Genomic DNA, 26,990 nt, shown 5'->3' with positions numbered 1-26,990 from the left:
CCATATGTGCATAATTTGAGAAAAATGTGCTTCGATGTCAATGAGGCAGCGTACAAAAATTCGGGAGCCTTTTTATCCGACCCTCCCATTTTCCTTATAGAAATCGTTCAAAAATAAAATTCAATGTCATGCCTTCCACAAAAAAAACTTGTTTACAACTTAACGATTCATAGGTTTACGGTTGTGATTTTTTTTTAGAATTCCTTCGCAAGGCTCCAGTGCAGTGCCGCCCTTTCACTTATTTTTTATGTATCCTGTACAAATAAAGGAATCAAGACGTAAAACTTTTTTTGTCCCAAATTATATATGCTGCATAATAAATCGTTAAAAATCAAATCTAAAATGATTTTAATAATAATTGTTATTCATTTTCGTATAATATGTAATAGCCACATAGCACAGTGGCTAGCGTATAATGCTAACAGATGAGGGGTCACGGGTTCAAGCCCTGATTCAGTGTTGCTGGACAGACCTTGGATATATGAATGTACATATGTACATCATGACTCCAATTTTCTTATCAAAGTATTCCATTTTATTTGAATTCATTGTTCTAACGATTTTTGACGAATTGGCCATCTACCCTAATGTGTCATTATTATTTTAATTAAATTTAAATTTATAATAATATCACGAATTTTATATATTACATAGTGCACATTTAATTGTTAAAATTAATTCAATGCTCCTTGCGGCCGTATATATGTATGTATGTAAAATAAAAATGTCTGTCCGCATATTTCATGTATGGTTTCGAATTATGTAATGATTATGTATTAAAAAAAATATATATAATTTCTTGATGTGTATAGTACACTCGTCGCATTGGAGCGATCTGTAATGACGAGTGTACTTTGATTAATTGAATAAAATAAAATAAAATTTACAAGTTGGCCATAGGTATCGCCTTGGGGCAATCCCGTAAAAACGCCATGGTAACAATAAAATATTATATATTATATTAAACCATACTAAATAGTTATATATACATGTAATATGTATAAGACGTGCGATGTTTTCACGCTACATTTAAACATTGCGATAGGATCTGTAAATTATCTTTAATTCAATAGTCAATTAAAATTTATTTTCAATGTCCGCTCTCTATGACTTATTTATAAAAATTAATTAAACACCAGGAAAAAAATATTAACGAACCAATCTCGATTTAACACGTTAACGCATTACATTTCAGAACGCTAATTGAATGCAACGATAAACGAACTCACCTAATTGTATAAATTTAACCAAATATTGCAATGCGATAATAACCTTTCGGTTTATTTAATATGTAATATATATATATTGTATAATATACTCATATGCATGTTGCATAGTGATATTTCACAATGCGATTAATTACACGACCGTCATATTAGACAACCAATGAAATGTTTGTATTTACGTGACTTTTCAATAAAATTATGTTCGAAACGACCTTATTCAATAACTTTTCACTTTATAAATTTTAATTATATATGTATATATAGTATACTAATGACCTTAATTTCAAGCTTCTACCTATATATGTACATATGTATATATGTATATAAAATATTGTATCACTACTTTAAGACTTAATTACGGCTTTAGGTAAAATTCATCGCTCTCTATTACGTACATAAAGATTAATGTTTGTTGGTCTGTTATTAAAATTTTCATTCTGTCCAGTTTTCAATTTAAAGCCATCAACTTTGGAATACTATGTATCTCTCGGTACATTTCTTCATGCCGAAGACTTCAATTTTTGAAAAGGTTTCCTTTTATTTTTCCGAATTTCACTGAAAAATTCGACTATTGTCCATCGGTGTAGGATGACATTTAGGTAAAACGTACATACTATCTCCCTCACCGCCTCTCGACCAATAGCATTTCACGCGTACAAATGTTCTACTGTCTGCACGAAATTCTATTGGTCGAGAGGCGGTGAAAGAGATAGCATATATGTTTTACACAAGTGTCATCCTTCGTCGTATGGACTATATGTAGTATGTCAATATCATAGGACGGATGGCCATTAGGGCAATGATAACAATACACGTTCCAACACTGCTGAATGCAAGCGAGCAAAAAAGGTTTTCTATGAAGATAACAGTAGCCATAACGGCACAAAATTACATATATTGCCCTAATGACCATTCACTGTCAAATTATTTATAATCCAACCTCTATAGAAAGACCCTTAGGTAAAATGCACATGCTATCTCTTTCACGGCCTCTCAACCAATAGCATTTCGTATTGACAATAGAAAATAGTACGAACGAAATGCTATCGAGATGGGGTTAAAAGGATAGCATGTGCGTTTTATTTAAGAATCATCCTACATTAGATGATTTATAAATTAAGTGTAAATATTTTTTATTACAATTGTGTATGGGATTCGATAGTAAAATACATTTCATAAAGTATCAGACTATTTATTGCACTATAATATTTTTTTTTATATACATCGATGTAGTGATTTTTATAATGAACAATATGTGATATTTACAAAACAACATGAATTTATTTTTAATTTATATACAAAAAAAAATCGTGCCCAAATTGTGCACAAAAAAATAAAAAAAAATAATAATAACAATGGAATTAAACGATAGCATTAACGATTTACATGGCGATGAGTCGACGATGGCATGGCTTTGATATTACATATAGATTATTAATTTCACCAATGATGGGCCCAGTCGTTCCAGTGTCCATCATGATGGGCACCATGAGCAGCAGCGGCCTTGGCGGCGAAATGGGCAGCCTTGGCGTGAGATACTTCAGGGGTGTCTACGACGCGACCGTCATGTCCGATGGGAGCACCACCATGAGCCCAAGCACCACCACCATGAGCCCATCCATTGTCACTGTGAGCCCATCCATTGTGAGCCAATCCATTGTGAGCCCATCCGTTGTGTGCCCATCCATCATTAGCCCAAGAACCATGAGAAGCGGCAGCCTTGGCGGCAAAGTGGGCAGCCTTGGCATGAGCTACCTCAGGGGTGTCTACGACGCGACCGTCATGTCCGATGGGAGCTCCACCATGAGCCCAGGCACCATGGCCCCAAGCACCAGCGTATCCATGACCGGCCCAAGCGGCAAGGGGGTGGGCAGTGGTGGCTGCGACCATGCAGGCCAATGCTACTACGAGCTGTAAATTACAAAATAAATTGCACCATATAAACAAACTGCTTTTATTGGGAATATTAAACGAATAAAACTATGATTTTTTTTTCATAGAATAGGAAAGTCGTAACTGCCTAATAATGTTAATTTGTGAAGAAGTATTTAGTATTGGTTTTTTTTTATATATAAGTCCTTTCGAGGCAAACCGAGACTTTTATTGAATTTTCCAACATATCAGCCGTTATATTTGAATTTGGCGTAAGTCCACTTTTTTTCGTTTCGATATAATGTTTTTCGTTTTACAATAATTAAAAATACAAGTGGCCTGTAATAAATTAATTCTGCTTTTCCGAGTTTCTGGACATATCGAATTAAAAGTAATGATAACAATTTGTAAATTAAGTCAAATAGAAATATTGTTTGGAACTGACTTCAGCCATTTTCAAATATACCGGCTCATATGTACAGTTTTCCATCACAAATACGTATTTAACTAACTATATTGGGCAAATTTTGAATAAATGTATTGAAAACTAACACACATGTTTGTGTACATTGAAACTACTGTAAATATTTTAGGTAAACTGATTTTTCCGATGAGAGAAAATACAGCCCAAGAACTAATGCAAATCGTGAAGATAATACGCCACCACGAGATGAAAACAATTCAAGTCATTCATCTCAAAAATATTCTAGCACATTTATGTACATATATAGATAGATTAAAACAAGGCTTTAAATAGTTGTTGCTATCTTGTGAGTCTTGTAAATTATGTAGTTACTTCTTGTTAATTATTATTGAAAATATATATTTTCAGATCGAATTGTATGCAAACATATCCTGTATTTTGAATAGATGTTAAATATGTATAGCTCAATTATATACTGGCTAATATTGTATGGAAATTCAAGTATATTGGTTCGAAATTGTGCAATACAGGTTGGGCAATAGTTTCATAATCAACTTACGAAGTTCATGTTGGTTTGTTGATTTGTCTGCTTAGCCTTTTCCGAGTAGAGGAAAACTGCTTATGTGTTTCATGAGGGAGTGCGTGTGGTTATATACCCAAAGAAGAGCCTTCAGAAGGCCTCGGCGGGGGCTCGCCCTGGCTTGGCACACCTCCTTCGACGGCCACTTTGCAAAACCCCCCCTACCACCCACCCGGTTGTTTGTTATTGTCAACTATGTGCTAGTAAACAAATATATTTGATCGCCAGTGTGCACCAACTCAATGTCAAGCACATGAAAAAACTTGTTTACTACGTACTGACACTAAAATACTATTGAGCTTGTGTGAATAACATGTAGTACAGTGTTTTTAAAACATTTTTCGTTTTTGCTTTAGGATACATTTACGGAACTAATGAGAGTGTTAAAATGCGGAATACACCACTGAGAAGTATCTTCAAAATTAAAAAAAAATATATGTTTTTCTAGCGTTCAATTTCAATCCATCTTCATGTATATTTGTCTTCTAAAAAGTTCAATACACATTTAAACCTCTTTCAAATATAACAGCTCATATGAGTCAGGCCCGGCCCGATGGTATATGGCGCCCCTAGGCAGATTGATTTCAGCGCCAACCCCCCCCCCCCTCTCTTAATATATTTGGTTTTGAGAAAAATATTAAGACAAGTTTCTAAAAGTTTGATTGTTCCATTTGGAGTACCACAGGGTTCTAAATTAGGACCTTTGTTGTTTATTCTATATATTAATGATTTGATATATGTTAAGTTCATATGTTTGCGGATGATACGTTAGTTTATATTGTGGGTGATGATGTGCAAGTTATGAGTGATATTTTATCTAGGGAATTACGGTATTTAAGTGATTGGTTATGTGAGAATAAACTGAAAGTGAACTTAAGTAAGACTAAGATGATGTGGATGAATAATAAAAAAGTTGTGAGTGATGTGATTATGGATGGGAGAGTGGTAGAAGTAGTAGATAATATTAAGTATTTGGACATTTATTTGGATTGTAAATTAAGTTTTAAGTTGCACGCAGATTATATTATTAAAAAAATGGCAAAAAAAGTTGGTGTACTTTGTAGGTTAAGAAATTTATTAAGTATAAAAAGTAAAATATTGATATATAATTGTATTGTACGGCCTCATACTGTATACTGCGCTACAGTCCTCAATCTATTTAGTGGTTTGTGTATTGATAAACTGCAGAAAGTGCAGAATAGAGCAATACGTGCAATTTTGAATGTGGGAAACGTAAGAATGTAAGAAGCATGTTAGATGAATTTAAATGGTTGAACATTAGAAATAGTCTTAAAGTAAGCACTTTAAAGTTTATATATAATATATATAAGCTAGATAAGAATCTATTACCCAAATATTTTAATAATCATATAGTTAGGAATAGAGATATACATAATTATAAAACGAGAAATAGGAATAAATTAATTAAGAAAGCTAAAACTGCAGGAGGTGTTTTTCACAGAGGTGTTCAAATGTTTAATGCCCTTCCTGAAGGCATTAGAAGTTCTAATAACATTGCTGCTTTCTTGAAGGGTGTTAATGGATACCTTTCTGGAAGATGATTTATAATTTTTTGTTGTTATTTTGTTATTTTGTATTATATGTACTATTTGAATAAATAAATAAATAAATAAATAAAGAACAAAAAAAATTAAATTTAAAATTTTTATTCAAAATAGGCTCGTTTAATGTATAAAAATAAATAAAATACAGATAACTGTATAAATTCGGTAATGAAGACTTTAATATTGAACAATGAATTGAAGAATTTTATAAAATTTCTTCTTTCGAAAATAATTGGTTATGATATTTGATTTCTTGAAGCAAATCCATCGCTGATATATATGTATGTACATATACATATATACATACATATGTTTCAGCGGTATTTTATATAAAATACAAATTTCAAAATACAGTTTGTTGTTTTACAAGTTTTATTCATGAGTCGTTGAGATTTGACAGTCAACATCCTGCGTTTCTCGTTAACTATATTTTACAATCAGTATTGTTACTTCGAATAGAAGAATTAAATTGAATATAAAATCTTTTATAAGTTCGAGGAAAGCCAAATAAACTTTTTTTTTTTTCAAATTAATAACCAAAAAAAGAAAAATGGGGGGGTCTCACAGCATCCCTTGCCTATGGTGATAGTGAAAACTAACAGAGTTTATAAAAAAAAGTAAATAAAACGAATCCATAATTTAATACGTAAATATACAAAAGTCCCGCGTCACACCGTTTGGGAAAATCTGATATGACATGTGATATCTATAAATAATATTTTAATATTGTTTTCGTTTTATTTTTCGTGTCCCTTTCACTTTTGGCGGGTTCGTCTAAATAATAATAAAAAACCGTTTTTCCTAATTAGGTTATATATAGGCTAAAAGTAGTAGACCGAAAACACTTAAAAGTGATTTATACCGTTCGATGTGGTATTAAAGTGTCAACGTGTAATTAATGGCAATTATTGCATACTTGAATGAAAGTTCGATTTCATTTCAATATTTACAATGTTTTAGTTTCAGCTTTGGGAAAAATCGTGAAATTATTTATTTATTTTTTGTTTGTTTGAATGTGTTCCTTATTAAATAAAATATGTATATAACATATACATATATTAGAACTACATACATATGTACATATGTGAAATATACTTTTAATATATGTATATCCCCAATACATTTATTAAAACTTACGCATTTGTTTTATAGTTAAATAATAACTACAATTTTATACATACACTAGCTGAACCCGGCATGCGTTGCAATGCCACAATAACGCATGCAATTCTCGTTCCCGTTCCTGTTATCGTTCCCGTTCCCGTTCCCTTTCTCGTTCCCATTTGTCGGAAAAACACATTTGAAATAATTCAATTGTTTGTTTAATTTATACCCATACAATTTCAGGTCGACCGAAAGGAATACCTCAAGGTCTACCGCAAGGAATACCTCTCCGGAATTCCAGAGCGTCTGTAGCCCCCTCAATGCATGTAATTCCCGTTCCCATTTGTCGGAACAACGCAGTCATCGAACACCCTGGTCGCGACGCGAAAACATTTGAAATTATAGCAAATGACACTCATTCCCGTTTCCGTTCCCGTTTTTTTTTCACAGTAATCTTCCCGGACATGCATACAACAAATCCTGAAAGTTCCATCGTAATCGCTTCAGTGGCTTAGGAGCCTATTCGAGACACACACACACACAGACATTCATTTTTATATATGTAAAAATAGATATGAATGATCCGTGTAATTCTTATTTTTTTGTATTGTAAAGTTTTTATACAAAGCTCTTAAAGCGTACATTCTTTGCATTCCATTTTGGTGGTTTATTTGCATTTTTGTTCTACATAGATAGTTTGCTTTTATTTGTTGTTTATGACTTTATTGCAATTTATTGCTTTATTCTTGGCATGAATTTTTGAAATGGCTATTTTCAATTTCAATCTAATTTACATTTTGTTTTTTTTTTCGTTCTATAGTAAATCTTAAATCTGTTAGTAAAATATCACTTAAATGTTTTTGTTACAAACCTAACAAAAATGTATATGAATTCTATATGGGATATAAATATGTATGCATTTATAACCTAAATATAAAACTTTAATTTTAATACATAGGACGATACATACATATGTATGTATTCAAATTTCATTTGATTTTTTTTTAATTTATGTGCATATGTAGATATGTTATTATATTGATACTATTGTAGAATCTTGTTGTTATAAAACATAGGCGGTACAGTAAAATGAAGCTCGTTGAACGGTTTAAAACAATATTCACACAGTAGATTGCCGCAACGATCTTAACAGACTATTACCAACTTCATCATTCATTCTACTCATACATGCCAACTTAATCATTCATACGTGCATTAGTCTAGGTTACAATAATAATTCCTACACTATTTTAATAAGAATAATAACTTATCATATAATTTACTCTAAATTTATTGTTATTAAAAAGATTGCCTTGAGATAATTTTATGAAATATAATAATCAGAACCAAAATAAAGCCACATACTAAAAAATATACTATAATAACAACATATATAATAATTTCAAATTATGTCTATAATAATAATTTCAAATTATGACACACAATGTTATTATGAATATTGATCAATAAAATATTGCATACATACATATATGTATGTATGTACATACATATATAAAAAATTATTGCTTATAATAAAAAAGTAGCAAAAGATAAATATATTTAATACTACTTTTACCGTGATTAATACATTTACCACCATCATAGTATATCTAACTTTTTTTTATTTTTTTATTATTTTAACTTCTTGGGTTGATGCCGAAATTATTATACCGAAATTTGATGGTTTCGTCGCCTGTTGCTCGGGGCATCAATCCAGCCAGATCTACTTTAACTAGGATGTGTCAAATCTAAAATATGCCGATCTGGTTGAGGGATTGTTTAGTTTGAGGTCGTAAATGTATTCTCACATTTAACTGTTCATATGTATTTCATTTTGTTTTTTTAATTTTTTATATTATGTTTGCTCTTTAATTTAAATTATTTTCATGCTTTCTTTGTGTTAAAAATTTTTAACATTTTGATATTTAATTTTTGCATCTTTTAATCGTTTTTTCATGTACATATATGTATGTCTAACCATAGTGACGCCCTGGAGTATATCTGTAAGATCACTATGGCTTAACGTAGTAAATAAATAAATAAATATATGTACATTTGTGGAACAGAATTCCAACACCGATCTAATATTTTTGAAATTTCGCAAACTTAAATATCAAAATTTACGGGTCTACGTGACGAGCCAGAATGTTAAATTACAGAAAACAAAAATATCGGAAGGCAAAGATCGAAAATCGAAAGATCAAAAAAAAAGGGTGCATGGTAAACGGTACATACTCACGTATGTACATACATACTCACTTAATTTGCGCGAGCAGGGTACAACAGGAACAAGAGGAACAGGCTTTTCCTCCCATATTCTGCGCGCGCACATTAATACGGGAGGAAAAACCTGTTCCTCTTGTTCCTGTTGTATCCTGCTCGCGCAAATTAAGTGAGTATGTACCGTTTACCATGCACCCTTTTTTTTGATCTTTCGACTTAAGATCTTTCGATTTTCGATCTTTGCCTTCCGATATTTGCGTTTTCTGTAATTTAACATCCTGGCTCGTCACGGAGACTGAAAATTAACATATTATATGTTGTCCCCTTCAAAAATTTTATATACAAATTTAATAATGTTGGATACGGTATCTGTTTACTTATTAACCATATCAATTAATCAACGTACATGCATTCTACCTATACATATGTTTTACAAATGTGACGTGTTTTAAAAATGATTTTCTCAATCATTGAAATTACTTCGGCGTAGATGAATTTATTCATCAATATTTCGACAGTTTGGTTGCTTCAAATATTATTCAACAAACATGAAATGTGATTTATATTATGATATAATTTTTTTTACTTGCAGCTCTGCCTATTATTCTTAAAATAATAAAAAAATATTTTATTTTTTATTTTATTTATTTAAACTTTCTAAAATAATAATACTTAAAAACAAAAACAATACAGGAAAAAACAAATTGAAAAAATTTTGATAGTATTTTCGAATTGAAGAGAAAATCTTGGAAGAAGTATTCAGCTACTCTGCACGATGGCGGAAGAAGTCGATGAGATGGTCATTGCGGTGGTTGACGACGATGAAGAATTACCAGTGGTAAGCACCATGGGCGGCAGCGGCCTTGGCAGCATAGTGGGTGGCCTTGGCTTGAGCTACTTCAGGAGTATCAACGACACGGCCATCGGCTCCCAAAGGTGCTCCACCATGAGCCCAAGCACCATAACCACCCCATGCTCCATGGGCGGCTCCGGAGACAGCAGCATAATGGGCGGCCTTAGCTTGAGCTACTTCAGGAGTATCGACGACACGGCCATCGGCTCCCAAAGGAGCTGCACCATGAGCCCAAGAACCATAACCACCCCATGCTCCATGGGCGGCTCCGGAAACGGCAGCATAATGGGCGGCCTTGGCTTGAGCCACTTCAGGAGTATCGACGACACGGCCATCGGCTCCCAAAGGAGCTCCGCCATGAGCCCAGGCACCATAACCAGCCCATGTCAATGGGTAGGCGGAAGCGGACGCAGCCGCGACCAAGCAAAGAGCAACTACCAACTGAAAATAATAAAATAAATATATTCATTTATATGTTTGTATAGTATTCCATCATCAATTAGATTTTTAATAGTGCAAAGGGTTAAAATATGTATGTATGTACTATATACTGAAAAATTACATATGAATGAGGTACTTAGAAGCTCACATAAAGATTCATAACAAAGCTCATCATACAGAAGTACAGAGTGTGTATACTACCAAGTAAGCTAATGTATGAATTAATGTAATATGAAAAAAATTAACATGTTGCTGCATGTAAATGGGTGTAATTACAATTTAATTAATTAATATTATATTAAATTTAAAAAATATTATAATTGAAAAAATAATCATAAATTTAAAAAACAAAGTGGAATTATGTCATTAATGACATATTCACTTTTTGATTTATTTAAGATTCATCTATGCAATGTATGTACTTTAAATATGAGGCAATAATAAATGCACATTAATGATATAAATGTCAACTTTATCGGTGTGATTTAGACGTTTTCTATATTAACTTAATTTTCAAGCAACTTGCTTTTATTGCGCTAGTCTGAAGTAAATAATGATCTTCATTAACATTAATGTTTATGAAGACTGCGTTTATATTAACGATTTTAACTACATTTAGTAATGAGGTAATGTGGTAAGTATGTGGGTGTGAGATTTTCGGGTCGACAATATGAACTTACGAATTTCATATTGGGGATTTGTGATTAGCAAAGCCTTTTCTGTGACGAAAACTGCTTGTGATCTTTTTTGGAAATGCGTATGGGTATTTATACCAACCCGAGAGACTATTTTCGCAAGGCTACCACCAGGGGTCTCCAAAAGTGGTTCCAGTGTGACAAGCGCCCCTAGCAACTAACGCTTCTTTGCACACATTCAGTGTGTTTTAGCACACACGAGGATCAACATCGTTTGGTGCTTTACCGCGACAATAATTATTTACTCGTAATAAAAATACCTTTGTATGTGATAATTTCCTTCAATCGATCTATATCACATTAAATATTTTTTTATTAATTGTGATACTTACAAAAGTACTTATATATATATTTTTATTTCGAAACGCTTTTTATTGTTAATAGGTTATGTTCATTATACATATTAGATCGATTATAATAGTGTCCCATTTTATGATCATTTTCTATTTAATAACTACTATTTTTTGTTTACGTTTATCTTATTTCAATTTTAGTTTACAACATAATAGGAAAAAAGGTTCAAAAACCTAGTTTCAATTCTTATAAATTTTCATTCACATTTTATACATATTTTTTATTTAAACTAAAGACTTTTTAAAGTTGACGATTTAAAGCAGATTGTGTTTAGGTAATCTGTGTTTATACCTGAAAATTATAGACATCTTGTTGTAAATTAATTGTATTTAAATAATTCCATTTTAATTGAAATTTGCAACTTATATTATTTTGATCACTGAAATAAGCATACACAATACATACGTACAATATCAGTCATTCAGCCAGTCTTTATTTTATCGATGATGATCATATACATATATGTTTATTAATATTTATAAATTTATTTTTCAATCATTTCAGTATCCAAAAAAAAGAATTTTATAAAACTGCACCAAATATTATCTTTTTCAGCTGAATGAAGTTTCCCAGAAATATATAATTTTCAAATAAAACAATCAATATTTAAATATTAAATAAGATAGATAGTATTGTACAATATTTATATTCTACACAATACATTATTCGATTTAATACTTGAATTATCGTTGCAATTTTATTTCAACGTACATATGAATATTTTGTATGTGTGTCTTTCAGAAAATGAAATAATAATCAAAGCTTTTGATGACTTGTGAAACATTGATTTACAAAATGAACGGATACATATTCGTATTATGTGTGCTAAAATGTGTTTATTTAAAAGGGTTTAATGAACTTTCGTAACAACTTGGATCGTTTTATCTATTCAGTGCCGACATTAGTGGGCTTTGGACTTGGGCAAGATTGCATTTCAATGAAACCTGCTCGGATTGTTCGAATTATATGTTAATATTAAAATACCGGACTCGAATGTAGATCAATGCACTTCAGGGCTTTTTAGCCTCGGGTCATTTTCGCAGATGCAATTTTATTGCAATGTTATTAAATTAAACATCAATTATGTGTTGCGCCGTGGAAAATCGTCTCGCACTCCCTTCCCCCTCTTCGAAGAATGTATAAAATTGCGAAATATTTTAATACATTTAATTCGCCCGGCGGGCAAGTCAATTTCGAACAATTTAAGTAAATTATGCGCTCAAAATTTTCGAACGATATTTTAAATTATCATAACAGGGCGATAGACAGATCCGTTATAGTAAAAAATAGCGATATCCTATTTAGGAAAAATGTCCTCGATATAAATGTGTGTATTTTCTGGTTCGTGTGGTAAATAAATTATATTGTATAATAAAACGGCTTTATCACATTCCAATTAATTCAAAAACGTCAAATGTCTATTTCGTATCAGAAATAAATGGGACTTGGCGATTAATTATCCTTCGCTGATTTAAGTAGCCGCTTGCTTGCATACGCATAACTTAATCATTGAACCGAAAATTGTCAACATTTATAATTACAACACTTTATGTATGTACAGAGTGTCATGAACAAGTTGTACCAAAATTCAAGATACCTATAATTTTATACATACATTTAAATCCTATGTAAAACTGAATGTCAAAATGTACATATGTACATACATAATGCGCTCTATAACGAGACGCTCAATACAAATGGATTTTTTTCAATAACTAGATTTGCAGTAGTCTACCTTTAGAATTTAGAGCTTATCAGCATATTTACATATATTTACAATCCAAAAAATTAAAACAGGTAACTTGTTGTCCGGAAAAATCCAAGTTTTCCACTATTTTTTCTTGTCTTAAGCAAGCAAGCAAGCACTAACTGTTCATAAAACGGTCTATTTATATTATTTAGCATGTCAACAGCTCAGAAAAATACAGGACAGCACTGCACGGAAAATACTGCATAGTTATATTCAAACTATAAAGCATCGTTCGTTTTCTGCACGTTTATGTTTGTTTCGAACGAGTGCAAGGCAAAATCGGCTTACATATACATTACAGAGCACAACAATGCGGCGCAATATTGCTCGTCTAGTTAATTTTGTCACAATATAACATTTCCGAAAAGATTCATATGCACACAGCAACACTTTCGCTAGTACCGGTGCACTCGCCGCGTCATGCGTGAAAATTTATAAAGTGGCCAAAAAACCTGTTCTGCAGAACATATCAATATGTCCATATAGAATGTACTAAATAATATTTTCATATTGCTATTTACCTGCAGATGCCGACTTGAACTACCCTGGTATAAAATAACCTTAATACATATGATATGTAATGTGATATACATAATATATATAATTCTTTCATAAAACCTGAATCGACAGCTTTGTTTGAATTGAGCTTTTTCGTATGTATGTATGTAGGCAAAACCAAAAGGTTGAAGTCTATCTAAACTTCACTGAAGTACTCAACATCAAAATAGTATAGGTATAGTATCCATCGCTGAATTTTGGTCTGACAGTTTACTTTTGAGTATGTGCATAGTAAATAATTTAAAAATGTACTATCGTAGAAAACCACGCAACCAAAAGCATGCTTCTAAAACTGGCATCGTGGAATAATGGTTAGCACATATGCTTTCGCACATAGTAGTCAAGGGTTCGAGTCTAACTGGTTGCTGCTGGCCAGACCTTGGCTTGTGACTCTTATCTGATTTTCATTGAAACAGTCCCAAAAATTTAGCAACCTTTACCCATTTTTCACCTTTACGAGTTTTCAGCATCTCGAATTTCGCTGATTCATATAAAAATGCTGCAAATTCAGTCCATAAATGTCTCGCAAATTTAGAGTTTTTCGGTATCTCGAAATTTAACGATTTATATTTAAAAAATGCTCCGAAAATGTAAGAGAATTTGTCAAAATTTATCCATAGATGTATCTATGATAAACTATTCTAAAAATTGTATATCAAAGTTTGTAATTGGCCAAAAAGGCGCATTGGGGTTTACCTGTCAGGCCTTCCTGGTATATACATACACGTACATATGTATATAAAAACAACTTTTCTCTAAATGAAAGCCTACTAAATTAAGCTCATAATAATAATGATTAATAAATCTCATTGTTTAGAAATTAATTCGAAAGCACCTGTCGTCTTTACTTCTACTCGACAAAAGCTCGTTAACGAGCCCGGAAGGCTGGAGTTCTACACGTCCATTATACATAATCCGTCGGGTATTTTGGACCCAATTGACTCTTGACTTTTACCTGTTATGTTAGCATAATTTCAGACCTACATCTGTGCCGATTCCGAATTCGAATAGGCGGCCTTCCTTTGCGCAAGGTGTGTCTGACGGGTACCAGGCACACCTAGCCAATATCTCGACATCGCGCTCCATTCGGACCAAACACGCAATAAATAATAAATATAACAACGTGGAAAAATCCTTGAAAAATCCTGTAAACACATCAAACTATTAAAATGCATTTCCGCCAAAAATGAAAATTTTATTACCAAACATTCTGATCAAAAAAATAAATTGATAAACGCATTGTCGATTTATCGCCACATGTATCAACAACTTCCTAGCGTTTCACGCTATATTTTTTTTAATGCCGTACATATAAATTATACGCTTTCAAATTTAATTGCCATTTTTCAAACGGACATTTGCTACCATGTGTTTGCACTTATTTCTCGCAAATGGAGGTCTTCCAGTTAATTTAACGTGTTATAAATACGATCGGTGGTCGGAGGATAAAAAAGCCGTTTTCTTTATGTATTATTATTAGTCGAATGTGCGAGAATTGAATTCCCGTCATACTAATCAGTCACATTGTCACCAATGCAGCTGTGTCACGACCAATCTCACCATATATCTCTTTGAAGTTAAAAATTAGAATAGCTTGCACCGGTAACTCGCAGATTTGCATTTTGCAGACCTTACGCAACTGTCTGTCTAAACCTCCGGCACGCATACGATTAGTGTTTGAAGTCTATATCCGTTCGATTCGCAAATTGTCAATAGCATTTACGAAGGCTCGATTTGCATAAGCTTCGGCTGCTATGAAATTCAAATCAATTTTTTTTAATTATGATTTATCGGATAATAATCAGTCTTAATTTGATGCAATCGAGATCCAACCCGTGTAAATGCATTTGATATTTTTTTACTTTATTTATTTACATGAACTTTAATTTATTATTTAAATTAAATTATATGCTTCAAATATGCGGCTTGGTATAAAAATGGCCAATGTCAAAATACTAGATTTGAAAAAAAAAGCAGTACATATGTATGTATGTACCTATGTATACATACATATTATATTTAAATACTTGATGTTAACGCGTGCAATTCCCGTTCCCGATGCTTTCCCGTTCTCGTTCCCGTTCCCGTTCTCGTTCTCGTTCCCATTCCCATTTATCGGAAAAATGCAGGCACATTTGAAATCATTCAATTGTTTATTTATTTTACGCCTAACATCGCATGTCGCGATGCGAAAACATTTGAAATTATTGCGTTGCAATGTCACTCATTCCCGTTTTTCCCGTTCCCGTTTCAAGTGATGGTTGAACCTCAGTGCCGTGGAGTAACGTCTCTTCAACGCTGTGTCGTCATAAGCCAACTGGTAATGTGGTTACCAACGAACACATTTTCTTGACTACACAATGGCGCTTCATACTTTCGCGTCGGTAAAATCGTAATTACGAATATTATATTAAGTTTTATCCCGTTTTTTTTTCACAGTCATCTTTCCGGACATGCATACAACAGATCCTGAAAGTTTCATCGTAATCGTTTTACAGGGAGTGGTTTAGGAGCCTATACGAGATAGACAGACAGAAAAACAGATATTCAATTTTATATATTTATAGATATAACACTAGTAGCCTATGTGCACATAATTGTGCACTCGATAAAATATCGCAATTCGGATCAACGGAATTAATAATTTAAAATTTTATTATTTTAAAAAAAAAAAATCTTTTGCCTGCCGATCATATGGCCAACAGAGTGATGTGCCACGTCTCTTACCACGTTATACGATTCCAAGGAGAGAAAGAGAGACGGAGCATGGTATTAACAGCGAGTACTTCATACACACGCACGCACGCACGCATTAAACAATTATTATATAAGATTATTGTTTGAAATTTTAATTGATCATATACATATATAATAGCGCTATTCTGTGTGTGTGTCTGTATAAGATAACGCTCGCCATACTATAATAGTCGTTTCGATTCGACATACATATCTACGTACGTAACAGCTAAAACACTGCCAACAAAATGTACGAATATAATAACAAAAGAAAAACTTCTATATATACTTTTGCTACCAATGTTTCCTCTAGGCATTTTTTTAAGCATTTAGCGCCATCTATTGAAAATTTATGTAATTAAATAATTACTTAATTAATTTTTCTATTGGTGTTTTATATTGCTTAAATGTAGGTTGGTAGGTAGTTTTTACCATTTTTTTTTCATATTAAACAATTGAATATAAATATTAAATTAAATATATTTGAAAGGTATTTCATCGGGCACAACACTATTATTCAAATAATGGTGACAAATGAGGATAGTTTGCCAATTTATTTGGAACCGTTTCAACAATGAAATCAGATAAATTGGCAAACTCTGATAGAAAGCGATTGACATGTCACATATGTACATACATATATACGAGGTCTGGCCACTAACACTGATTGAACCCTTAATCCCCCAATTCATTGCATTTTACGCTAACTACTGAGTTATGTTGCTGGTTAATACAATGCGTTTAGATGTATCTACAGATTGTTTAAATGTATCGATAGCCAAAAATTCCTATTAATGAATATTAATCAAAAGTTGGGTATTTATATTTTGAACGCATTGAACGGCAATACTATATTATTTTATCACACAATAAATTGATATGTAAATTGATTAATGACATATAGTGTCAACTAACAGTAGTGTTGCTAGTCGTTCCACTCAAGCTAATATTACATATATAATGATACCTCGATAATACGAAATTTAACTTTCACTTCAATTTTAGTCTGTTTAGTAACTATCGAACTGACTTTACTATATAGGAATTAAAGCAAAGCTATGTATATAGGTACTTTTGCTTGTCTAATAAAAAGTTGGGTAACGCTTGACTTGACTTCACCATTTTAACTTAATTTGACCATATCTGACATTGACCCTTTTTGAATCAAACAACAGAAAGTCTACTTGAAATATATGGTTTTATATGCCTGACTCTTTATGGTTGTAAATACGTATTTTTGATTACATATATTATTATTGTCGTAAGGTTAGCAGTATTCGCAGTAGTAGCTAATAAGTAGACGTAAAATATATCGCCTTTTAAATCGCTATAAAAGGTATAGCAATAATACTTAAAAATACTTACCGTATAGCAATAATACTTAAAGAGACTTACCGTATAGCAATATGTAATCGTTAAATAGAGCAAAAATGAATCGTTTCAACATAAATAATTAGTTAAACGTAATAATGACCGTAATAAATGAAATAACTATCAATTCCAATGAGCAATTGTGACAACGATGAGATAAATGAATCTTTGTAAAGCAGAAATTTTGGTATTTCATTTCCAAAAGAATTTCTTAAATATTGTGTATATTTATTAATTTATTTTTATAATTTTACCTTAGTGACATTACAGAGTTCTAACTCGTCACTATGGCTAAACAAAAAAATAAAAAAAACGGATACAATAATAAGAATGAAAATAAAATATTAATCAAAAACAAATACGATAATCCCTTAACCACATCACCTCAACAAAACCAAATTAACAGGAATTTGAGGAGCTTGATGCTCCTTGCAACAGGCGACGAAACCATCAAATTGGCACATACCACGGAATAAGAGAACAAACTGCTGCATCTAATGTATCTGCGTTGGCTGGGAACATTTAACATCAATTCTGCAAGCATTTGAGGATTGCTCACCAAACCAATCACTAACTTATAGAAATGTTTCCCCAAATGTACTCTATGTTGCGACACGAGAATATGTGTAGTTTTACGTTTAAGTACAGCAGGATAAATCCCTTCGACCCCTTTATTATATTTACATGCATTTTATGTTTAAATAATGCGGTTACTATGTTTTAAATATCAAAAATATTTCATATACGAATTCAATTGGATTACTCATGCTCTACATATATCAAAATAAAATGTATATGTTATAGTTGAAGTGTATACTTCAATTTTATATACATATTTTGACTAGTTGGGATATGTTCCATCTAACCTGATACCAACTACAAGTATATTTTCAGTTTTAATATATTTTGACCAGTTGGATTATATTCCGTCTAACCCACATAAGTTGATTCATATGAATTACATTCCAATATATTGCAACTGAAAATTTAGTTGAACTATAAGTTGGTACCAGGTTGTATGGAGACGTTAGGTTTTCGTGAAAAGTCACTCGACTAGTAAATTGAGTTGGAAAGTCACATTTTTGTTTTCAACACATTCTTAGAGCTATAGTAATACGGTACTCATTCGTAATATGTAGCAAATATTAACGCATTCTTAAAAACATCAGAACTGTCAAAACTCAACGCTATATTACAATTGGCGCACATTTTTCAAATTGATTTGCGCTTGTAGAGGTATAATTTACTGGTTGAATTGTATTCGAATATGAGTGACTTAAAACGCCCGTTGGAATATATTACAACTGAAAATACACTTCAACTGAAACATATTCATATAACAAAAAGTCAAAATTTTATGTTTCTTTTCGATTTATTCGATTTGCTGTAATTCAATTTTTTTCACAGGACTATCATAGTCGTTAAACACAACAAGAAAACAGAAGACAGTGAAAAATATACATATAATAATAATATGAACACCATAGTATTACACGTGAGGATCAGTCATTTCGTTTAGATTACGTAGTCGTTTGAAGAACAATAAATCAATGTTGGGCAGCGGAGAGGGCGGCGAAGTGTTGGGACTTGGCGAGGGCTACTTCAGGAGTATCCTTCAAGAATTTACCGTCAGCGGTGAGTTCCACGGGAGAACCATAGTAACCGTAATGGTAGGGATAAGCTCCAGATCTGGCAGCGGCTACGTTGTAAGCGGCGAAGTGAGCAGCCTTGGCTTGGACAACTTCTGGGGTTTCAGCGGGTCCGGCAGCAGCTACTACTCCAGTGGATGCTGCGGCGTGGGCGGCGAAGTGGGCGGATTTGGCGAGAGCTACTTCCGGGGTATCCTTGACGAATTTTCCATCAGCGGTCAGTTCGACGGGAGATCCATAACCGGCCCAGTATCCGTTGTAGTAAGGGTAAGCATAAGGATAAGCTCCAGCTTTGGCAGCGGCTACATTGTAGGCAGCAAAGTGGGCAGCTTTAGCTTGAGCTACTTCAGGTGTGTCAAGAACTTGACCGTTGGGAGCCAAAGGAGCTCCATATCCGTAGTATCCACCATGGTAGTAGGGTGAGTAGTATGGGGAGTAGGCATAGGCGTTGTACTGGCCGAAGTCTTGGGATTCAGCAATACCTTCTCCCTTCCAGCTTCCGTCGTCTTCAGCGGCAACGAATGCGCTGAAGCACAAGAGTGCTACTACAAACTGGAAATCGAAATGATAAATATTAATATTGTGTGTTACATAATATTTCTGATCATTTTTGTATGAAAAATGTATGCTTAGTCTTATATTACTTGAGTGTGATGAATAAGTATGTATGATAGATAGATTTTTGATAGTTTATATAGTGTCACCTTTCAATTGCTCTAAATCCGAAGTTTTCTACCGCATAGCAATAAAACTTATAGCATTGAATATAGCAAGAATGATGCTTTGTAACAATAGGATTTAGTTGAACATGTAAGTTACAGTCAACCCACATATTATAATCAAAGTTATGCGAAAATTGTATGAAATATAATAAATAACCGTAATCACAAAGCTAATATACAAGGCAATGATGACAAATATGAAGGTTATTTTATTGAGATTATAGCTATAATGAAAAAAAATTATTTTCAAATGACTCAAATGATGTTAATTATTAAAGATCATTAATTAATCTAAATATTTTGAAGTTTCAGTTTTAAAAGTATTCATTTGTAATTAAAATATTTATTTATATTTAAAAGTGTCCCCAAAAGTTTAAATATTTAGTGGATTCGTATGTTATTATATAAAACTAACACAATTTATAAATAATAGAATATTCACTTTAAAATACATATACTGATTTCAACGCGACTACTATATATTAATTTGTTTAATAATCAATTATTAATTTTTATAATATAAGAATCGTATTATCGAGTTCAAAAATTTATTTTATATAAATGATTAATTATTATATATCGAATAAAGATGTGTTAGTTTGGTGTGTCGAAATTATCGCCAAGTGTGTGAGCTTACCATGGAGTTCATCTTTGGATGCTGAAGAAGAAGCCTTTTCTTGGATGAAAACTGCTTTCTGAGGAGTCATCGGATCACATGCGAATATATAGTGAATCCTGTCAACGAAAAGTGGTGGGGGGAGAATCTACTGTACACAAGATGGCCTTGTCGTCTCGGATTCCTAGACACCTGGATACGTGGTTGTCAACCAACTTAAATTGTAACGCCTAATTATTAGCATATGACAATCAATTAATGCAGACGTCGATTTTCCGGTTTGACATTTGAAGCACTCCACATTGTTACATACATATTTGGCGCAAATATCCTTGCAAAAAAAAATGCAACAGAATTCAAAACAGTGTGTTCGTAAGATGATGATCCAATAATAATTATGTTATTGAGACGTTTATCGTACTTCAATAAAATTTTTAATGAATTCAATCATAATGTTTTTTTTATTTCTATGTAATTCTTATGACTGATGACTAAAATATGAAATTTTTAATGACAATATTACTGTATTTCGTATTATAATAGGGTATGAATTAGTTCATATGCTCCCTGTGTATGTATTTATTGTATTTGCGAACGAAAAAAATAAATAGCCAGCAGTGGGGCTACTAGCATTTGATCTGATTTGAATTAAATTATGCATTGAAGATTCTAAAATAAGACTCAAAAACATGCAAACTGGACCACGTCAAATGAATCACGATAAAATTTAAAGGTCACATGTACTATTTTTCGTCCCACATAAGCGCTATATAAACGTTAGGAACTTGTTTGAATCGTTAAAGGTCCTTAAGGCAGATTCATGCATATTCAAATTTGATTTTTTTTCATTCTTTATACAAGAAGATAATCATTTGTTCAATGTAATTTATAGGTTCAAATCAGCGCCTACTAAATTCTTGCAAATCTATTAATAGACTTTCTGGTGTCCTTTTGTTGTCAAAGATTTTCAGTTTTGATTTTTGGTTCAATTTGAAATCGCCTACGATGTGGTGATCATAAAATGTTATGGCAGAATTCTATGTGCACAATGTAATAATTATTTTGTAGTCGACGCGCTTAAATATTCATTCAAATTATATGCTAATTTCAAAATCGTAATAACATTATCTTAAAACGATTAAGATTCCTTTTAAATGATCGGCTTTAATATGCACTAAGAGCGAGCTTTAAATCTCAATGTTTTATTCTTATACATACTTATATAAATACCAATATATCTTTTGTTTTATTAAAATATATAAAAAGTACAAATTGTTACTTTTAATATAGAATATACGTACCTTAAAATATACATTTCCTTAAATAAACATCGATAAATAAACATTCCATTATTTCTAGTTAACTTTTTTATAGCTTCACTTCCTATATTAAGCAACATTTTTCCATTGTCTCTCATGCAGTAATTTATACTGATCTTTAACTCTTTAAAAGTCTTCATATATTAATTTTAGATTCACCATTTTAATTTTGAGTAATACATGTATATGTAAGTGTTCACTCTGTTTCGTTCATGAACATACTAGTTTGTTCATACACGAACTATTAGTATAAATTTAAGTTCAAACAATCAAAATCTATCTTCAAAAGGTATTGCATGAAATCTTAAGCTGTCAAAACAGTGGCGTGGCGACCGCGCCAGACTCCGCAATGCGGGGGGGCACGGCGCGCCTTTTTCACTAATTTTTAAACTTGTTCTAAAATTTCTCCGTGACTAATTTTTTAAAAACCTCTCTTATTTTTCAACCTATTTGAATCTCATTTTATTTTATGTACATACATAAAACTGAGAATTATCTTATTCTTGTATAAGGTACATATATTTTTTCTCAATTTCAACAAATATTGCAACTAAATGAGGGTTGACGCCAAAAGTGCCATAGAATCATCAATCTCTTGCCCAAAATCACTTTGATAAACTTAGTCATGATACACGATTCCAGGACCATTTAAAATAATTTTAAAACAAATTTTAATGCGGCACTACATAACCTTAGTGTAATTGAAAATTCGTTTACGCCATTTAATGATATTGTTCCAAAGTTCGCTTTCCTGCAAAGCGATAATTTCGTTGAATTATTAGATAACGATTTACATACATATGTATGCATGTATGTATGTATGTATATCGTGAAGCCAAATCTCTAGCTGACCAATATGTCAATGATTTTGACAAATCATTGTCCGATCAGGTGCTTGATTTCCGTTTTTTGCTTAAAATAAAATAAACCTTGTAATACAAATAAAGAAGATCGACAGTGTTCATAATTTGACGAAGCTCTTCATTTATAATTTTTATACTATAAATTCGTCATTTCAATCATGTTGTTCCTCACGCTTTCGGTAACTGTAGCCATTGCGGAGCGCTCGTTCTCGAAGATGAAACTTATTATAAATTATTTCGTTTGAAATTGAAACTTATTAAAATTAATTCAACTATGTCTCAAAATTGATTAATAGGATAAACGCTGATAAGTATTGAGCATGAGAAGAAAAATAACATGAATTTTAACAAAATATTTTGTTAAAAAGTGTTTGCCAGAAAAAAAGATGTTTCTACTTAAAAAGGACATTAATTATTTTGCAAATTTATTTGGCTGTAAGAAAATAATATGAATATATGGGGGGGAGGGGGGCGCCTAAAAATATTTTGCAGGAGGGCGCCTTTAATTCACGTTACGCTACTGTGGCAAAACTGATATATTAAAACGCCAAGAATATATTTAAAAGGAAAATCTTATTAAAAACCACATTACAACCATACTATAATTTTTGCTAATATTAAATATATTGTAACCCAGGGTGAGCATATACATACAAATGTAAATAGAGAGTTGGACAAACGATTTTTTTTTTTTTAACAACGATTGAGAATACTTAAACGTATGCATAATAGTTTGTGCATGAAAAAACAGTTTGTTTGTAAATTTGTTCCTTTGTGTACACTAAAACTGACCAGATTAGTTCGTGTATGAACAAACTAGTGTGTTTATGAACGAATGAAATGTATACTTGGACTTCTTCTTCTTGTTAATGCCTTGTCCGCATCCGGACGTTGGCGACCACCTCGTCGATTATTTGAATATATCCGCATCGGTCTTCAGCGGCTCGGAACAGCTCTTCGGCGCTCATATCGGTCCACATTCGCATGTTTCGAAGCCAAGATAACTTTTTCCTGCCAATCCATTTTTTTCCTTCTATTTTCCCCATGGTTATCAAACGGAGAAATTCCTATTTTGGACCCTGTATCATGTGTCCGAGGTACTCCATCTTTCTCCGCTTGATGACGGAAACAAGTTCCCTGCCTCTCCCCATCATGCCGAGGACAGCTTCGTTTGATATCTTTTTGGTCCACGGAATCTTCAGCATACGCCTATAGACCCACATCTCAAAAGCTTCAATGCGGCTGATCGTCTTGGTTTTCAGAGTCCATGTCTCAAATCCGTGTAGTAATACTGTCCAGACTTAGCTCTTCGCGAATCTCAACCGCGTATGAAGATTGAGATGCTTGTTTGTAAGCGCCGCCTTCGTTTTTACAAATGCTGTTCTAGCCATCTCGATGCGGATTCTTAGATCTTCATCTGGGTCCATCTCTTCATTCAGCCAGGCACCCAGGTATTTGAATCTTTTTACTCTTTCTATCACCTCTATACTTGGACTATAACATTCATATTTATATAACTTTTGGTGTCCTGTCCCAAAATGTTAGCTTAGTTTATCGTAATTATATTTCAAATAACATTTTTTGGTAGCTTGGCATTATCTTATATGTATTTACATAAATATAAAATCTATCTTGCACATAAATGCATTTTTAATAAAAAAATAAGACATCAAGTTCGGGAGTGCTTTTAGCATTTGAAATGGGAAATCTTATGGAAACTTCATTACATCGTTGCTATAATTCCTGTTTCCGCTAGTATTAAAAGTATTGTAACCTAGCGTAAGCATACATATCTATATGTAGTATGTACATATATACATAGAAGGTGGGGCAAACGATCGAGAATACTTATGCCTAATAGTTTGTGCGTGAAAAAACTAATTCGTTTGTCAACTTGATCTTTTGTGTCCACAATAACTGGCTAGAATGTCCATGTATGATAACTAATGTGTTCATGAACGAATGAAGTTTAAACTTAGACTGTAACATACATACAAATGTATCTACATACATATACCATGATGCCTGATATAGCAATGTCTTTACTTCTTTGAAATTTAAATATTTTTTTACTCTTAAATATCATCGTCATATTACGAGTATGCTTTGTAAAAGTAGAATTGATCATCTGTATTTTATAATTAATTATTATCATATTTGAACTTGGGTATATTTACGTTTATTATTTGTAGCTTATTTACTATGAATTAATCTTAGTGGATGTAATAATGTGGTGACAATAATTTATACACATATGTATTATTTTATTCGATTTATTTCGCATTGCATTTTATCACAATCGCCATAATACATTATTTGAAGGGAAATGAATGGGAATAACGCATACAACGAATACTTATACATTATCGTAATACTAAGGCAAAGAACAGAAAAAGAACATAAAACGACACAAAGAAAAAAAAAGATAAATAATAACAACTATGTATAAGATGAAGATGAGGCGAACAAGAAAAAACTCAGATATACATATGTATATACAATAATAAAGTGCACTTTGACACGTGCGTGGATGATGTACATTCAGTACAATGAAATGGAGAAGTCAACAGGAGCGGTCGTCATCTGAACGGTGGTTTAGATCGTCTATACTTCGATTATAAATAAAAATTTTGTTTGTCGAATTACCATCCGTGTCCGTGTCCGTAGGCGGATCCGTAAGCTGATCCATGAGCTGATCCGTATCCTGATCCATGGGCAGATTCGTAAGAGTGGTAATCGGGGCTGGAAGCAGCTGCGTGAGCGGCAGCAGCAAAAGCAGCAGCATGGGCAGCTTTAGCATGAGACACTTCAGGGGTATCTTTCAAGAATTTACCGTCATGGGTCAGTTCGATGTGAGCTGGAGGTCCAGTCCATTTTCCGTAGTCGGCAGCTGGAGCATAACCACCATGGGCTGGAGCCCAGGCACCGTGGGCAGCTGGAGCGTAAGAAGCATGACCGGTGTATACTGGAGCTGGAGCATATCCTCCGTGTCCTCCTGACCAACCACCATGAGCTGGAGCGGCATGTGAAGCGGCGGCATGGGCGGCTAAGTGGGCGGCTTTGGCATGAGCTACTTCAGGAGTGTCAACAACGCGTCCATCATGAGCCAAAGGTGCCGGTCCGTAGTTGTGAGCTGATCCATGACCGCCATAATACCCGCCATGACCACCACCCAACAAAGCCAAAGCTGAACCGTGTCCGTAGCCTGAAGCTGAGGCGAGTCCTGCCACGCACATCAAAGTCATGAAGATCTGAAATGTATCGAAGCGTATCAACAAACACGATATAAAGTTGAAATTTGTAATGACAATGCAAAAATCATTAAAATATGTACGCATTCTTGACTACAAGGTTGTTCACACTGTTAAATAACGGCTGATTCATCGCAAAATTGTATTTGATTGACACGTTATCTCGGACGCGATATTTTCAATGTCGTTTTCAATAAGTTTATGCACTCGTTATTATACAGAGTATAAACTGCATTTTAATAGATTGTAATGTACATATCATGTATTCGCATGCATAATGTATGCAAAGCGCGCCGTATGAATAGGTGGAGTACTTTAGTTCGGTGAATGTACATACATACATTAATTTACAAAGTGTATGTTTGTTTCATAATTGAATAAACTAATATTTTTATTTACACATTGTCTTATATAAAAATTTTCTTTGTTTAAATCTTACCGTTTTTATGCGCAAAAAATAGGTTAACGAAACCATTTACGTGTATCAAATTATATGTATATAAAAAACGAAACAAAAAATGGATATAGTTAATTTTATGACATAATTTATATCGAATATAGAAAAACCTGTTGAAAATTCACATACCGAATATATGTAGTAATGACCGATTTTAACCTTGTCCTTGACTGACATATCGATTTAATATGTTCAAAAAAAACTGATCCGGAACATGATTTGACACTTGCATGACATTATATTTACATCGAATAAATTTCTACGACACTTTAAACACGATTTTAAGCCAATAAAAATAGTTAAAATAGGATTTAATGGGAAAATTCCGCGGAAACTTCAACGCATGGCGAAACATGAAACC

General features: G+C 32.8%; 3 protein-coding genes across 3 annotated transcripts; all 3 read right to left on the bottom strand.

The window, feature by feature from the left end:
* Window positions 1–2,329: 2,329 nt before the first annotated feature.
* Window positions 2,330–4,225, bottom strand: LOC143912773 (uncharacterized). Its single transcript, XM_077432143.1, has 2 exons — window positions 4,082–4,225; window positions 2,330–3,137 (listed from the first exon to the last, which is right to left on the bottom strand). Exons 1-2 carry the CDS (start codon window positions 4,088–4,090, stop codon window positions 2,667–2,669), a joined length of 480 nt encoding a protein of 159 aa, XP_077288269.1. The 5' UTR covers window positions 4,091–4,225; the 3' UTR covers window positions 2,330–2,666.
* Window positions 4,226–9,644: 5,419 nt separating this feature from the next.
* LOC143912774 (uncharacterized) lies at window positions 9,645–11,031 on the bottom strand. The gene is made up of 2 exons (XM_077432144.1): window positions 10,969–11,031; window positions 9,645–10,288 (listed from the first exon to the last, which is right to left on the bottom strand). Exons 1-2 carry the CDS (start codon window positions 10,975–10,977, stop codon window positions 9,824–9,826), a joined length of 474 nt encoding a protein of 157 aa, XP_077288270.1. The 5' UTR covers window positions 10,978–11,031; the 3' UTR covers window positions 9,645–9,823.
* An 8,268-nt stretch (window positions 11,032–19,299) lies between these two features.
* On the bottom strand, window positions 19,300–26,166 carry LOC143912603 (uncharacterized). The gene is made up of 4 exons (XM_077431895.1): window positions 25,568–26,166; window positions 22,750–22,809; window positions 20,761–20,818; window positions 19,300–19,953 (listed from the first exon to the last, which is right to left on the bottom strand). The coding sequence occupies exons 1-4, from the start codon at window positions 26,164–26,166 to the stop codon at window positions 19,300–19,302; spliced, it is 1,371 nt and encodes a 456-aa protein (XP_077288021.1).
* Window positions 26,167–26,990: the final 824 nt, after the last annotated feature.

Source organism: Arctopsyche grandis, chromosome 6, assembly GCF_051622035.1.
Source record: "Arctopsyche grandis isolate Sample6627 chromosome 6, ASM5162203v2, whole genome shotgun sequence".
Taxonomy (NCBI): domain Eukaryota; kingdom Metazoa; phylum Arthropoda; class Insecta; order Trichoptera; family Hydropsychidae; genus Arctopsyche; species Arctopsyche grandis.
The sequence above is the reverse complement of the archived record's forward strand: the minus strand, read 5'-3'. Positions and strand labels throughout refer to the sequence as shown.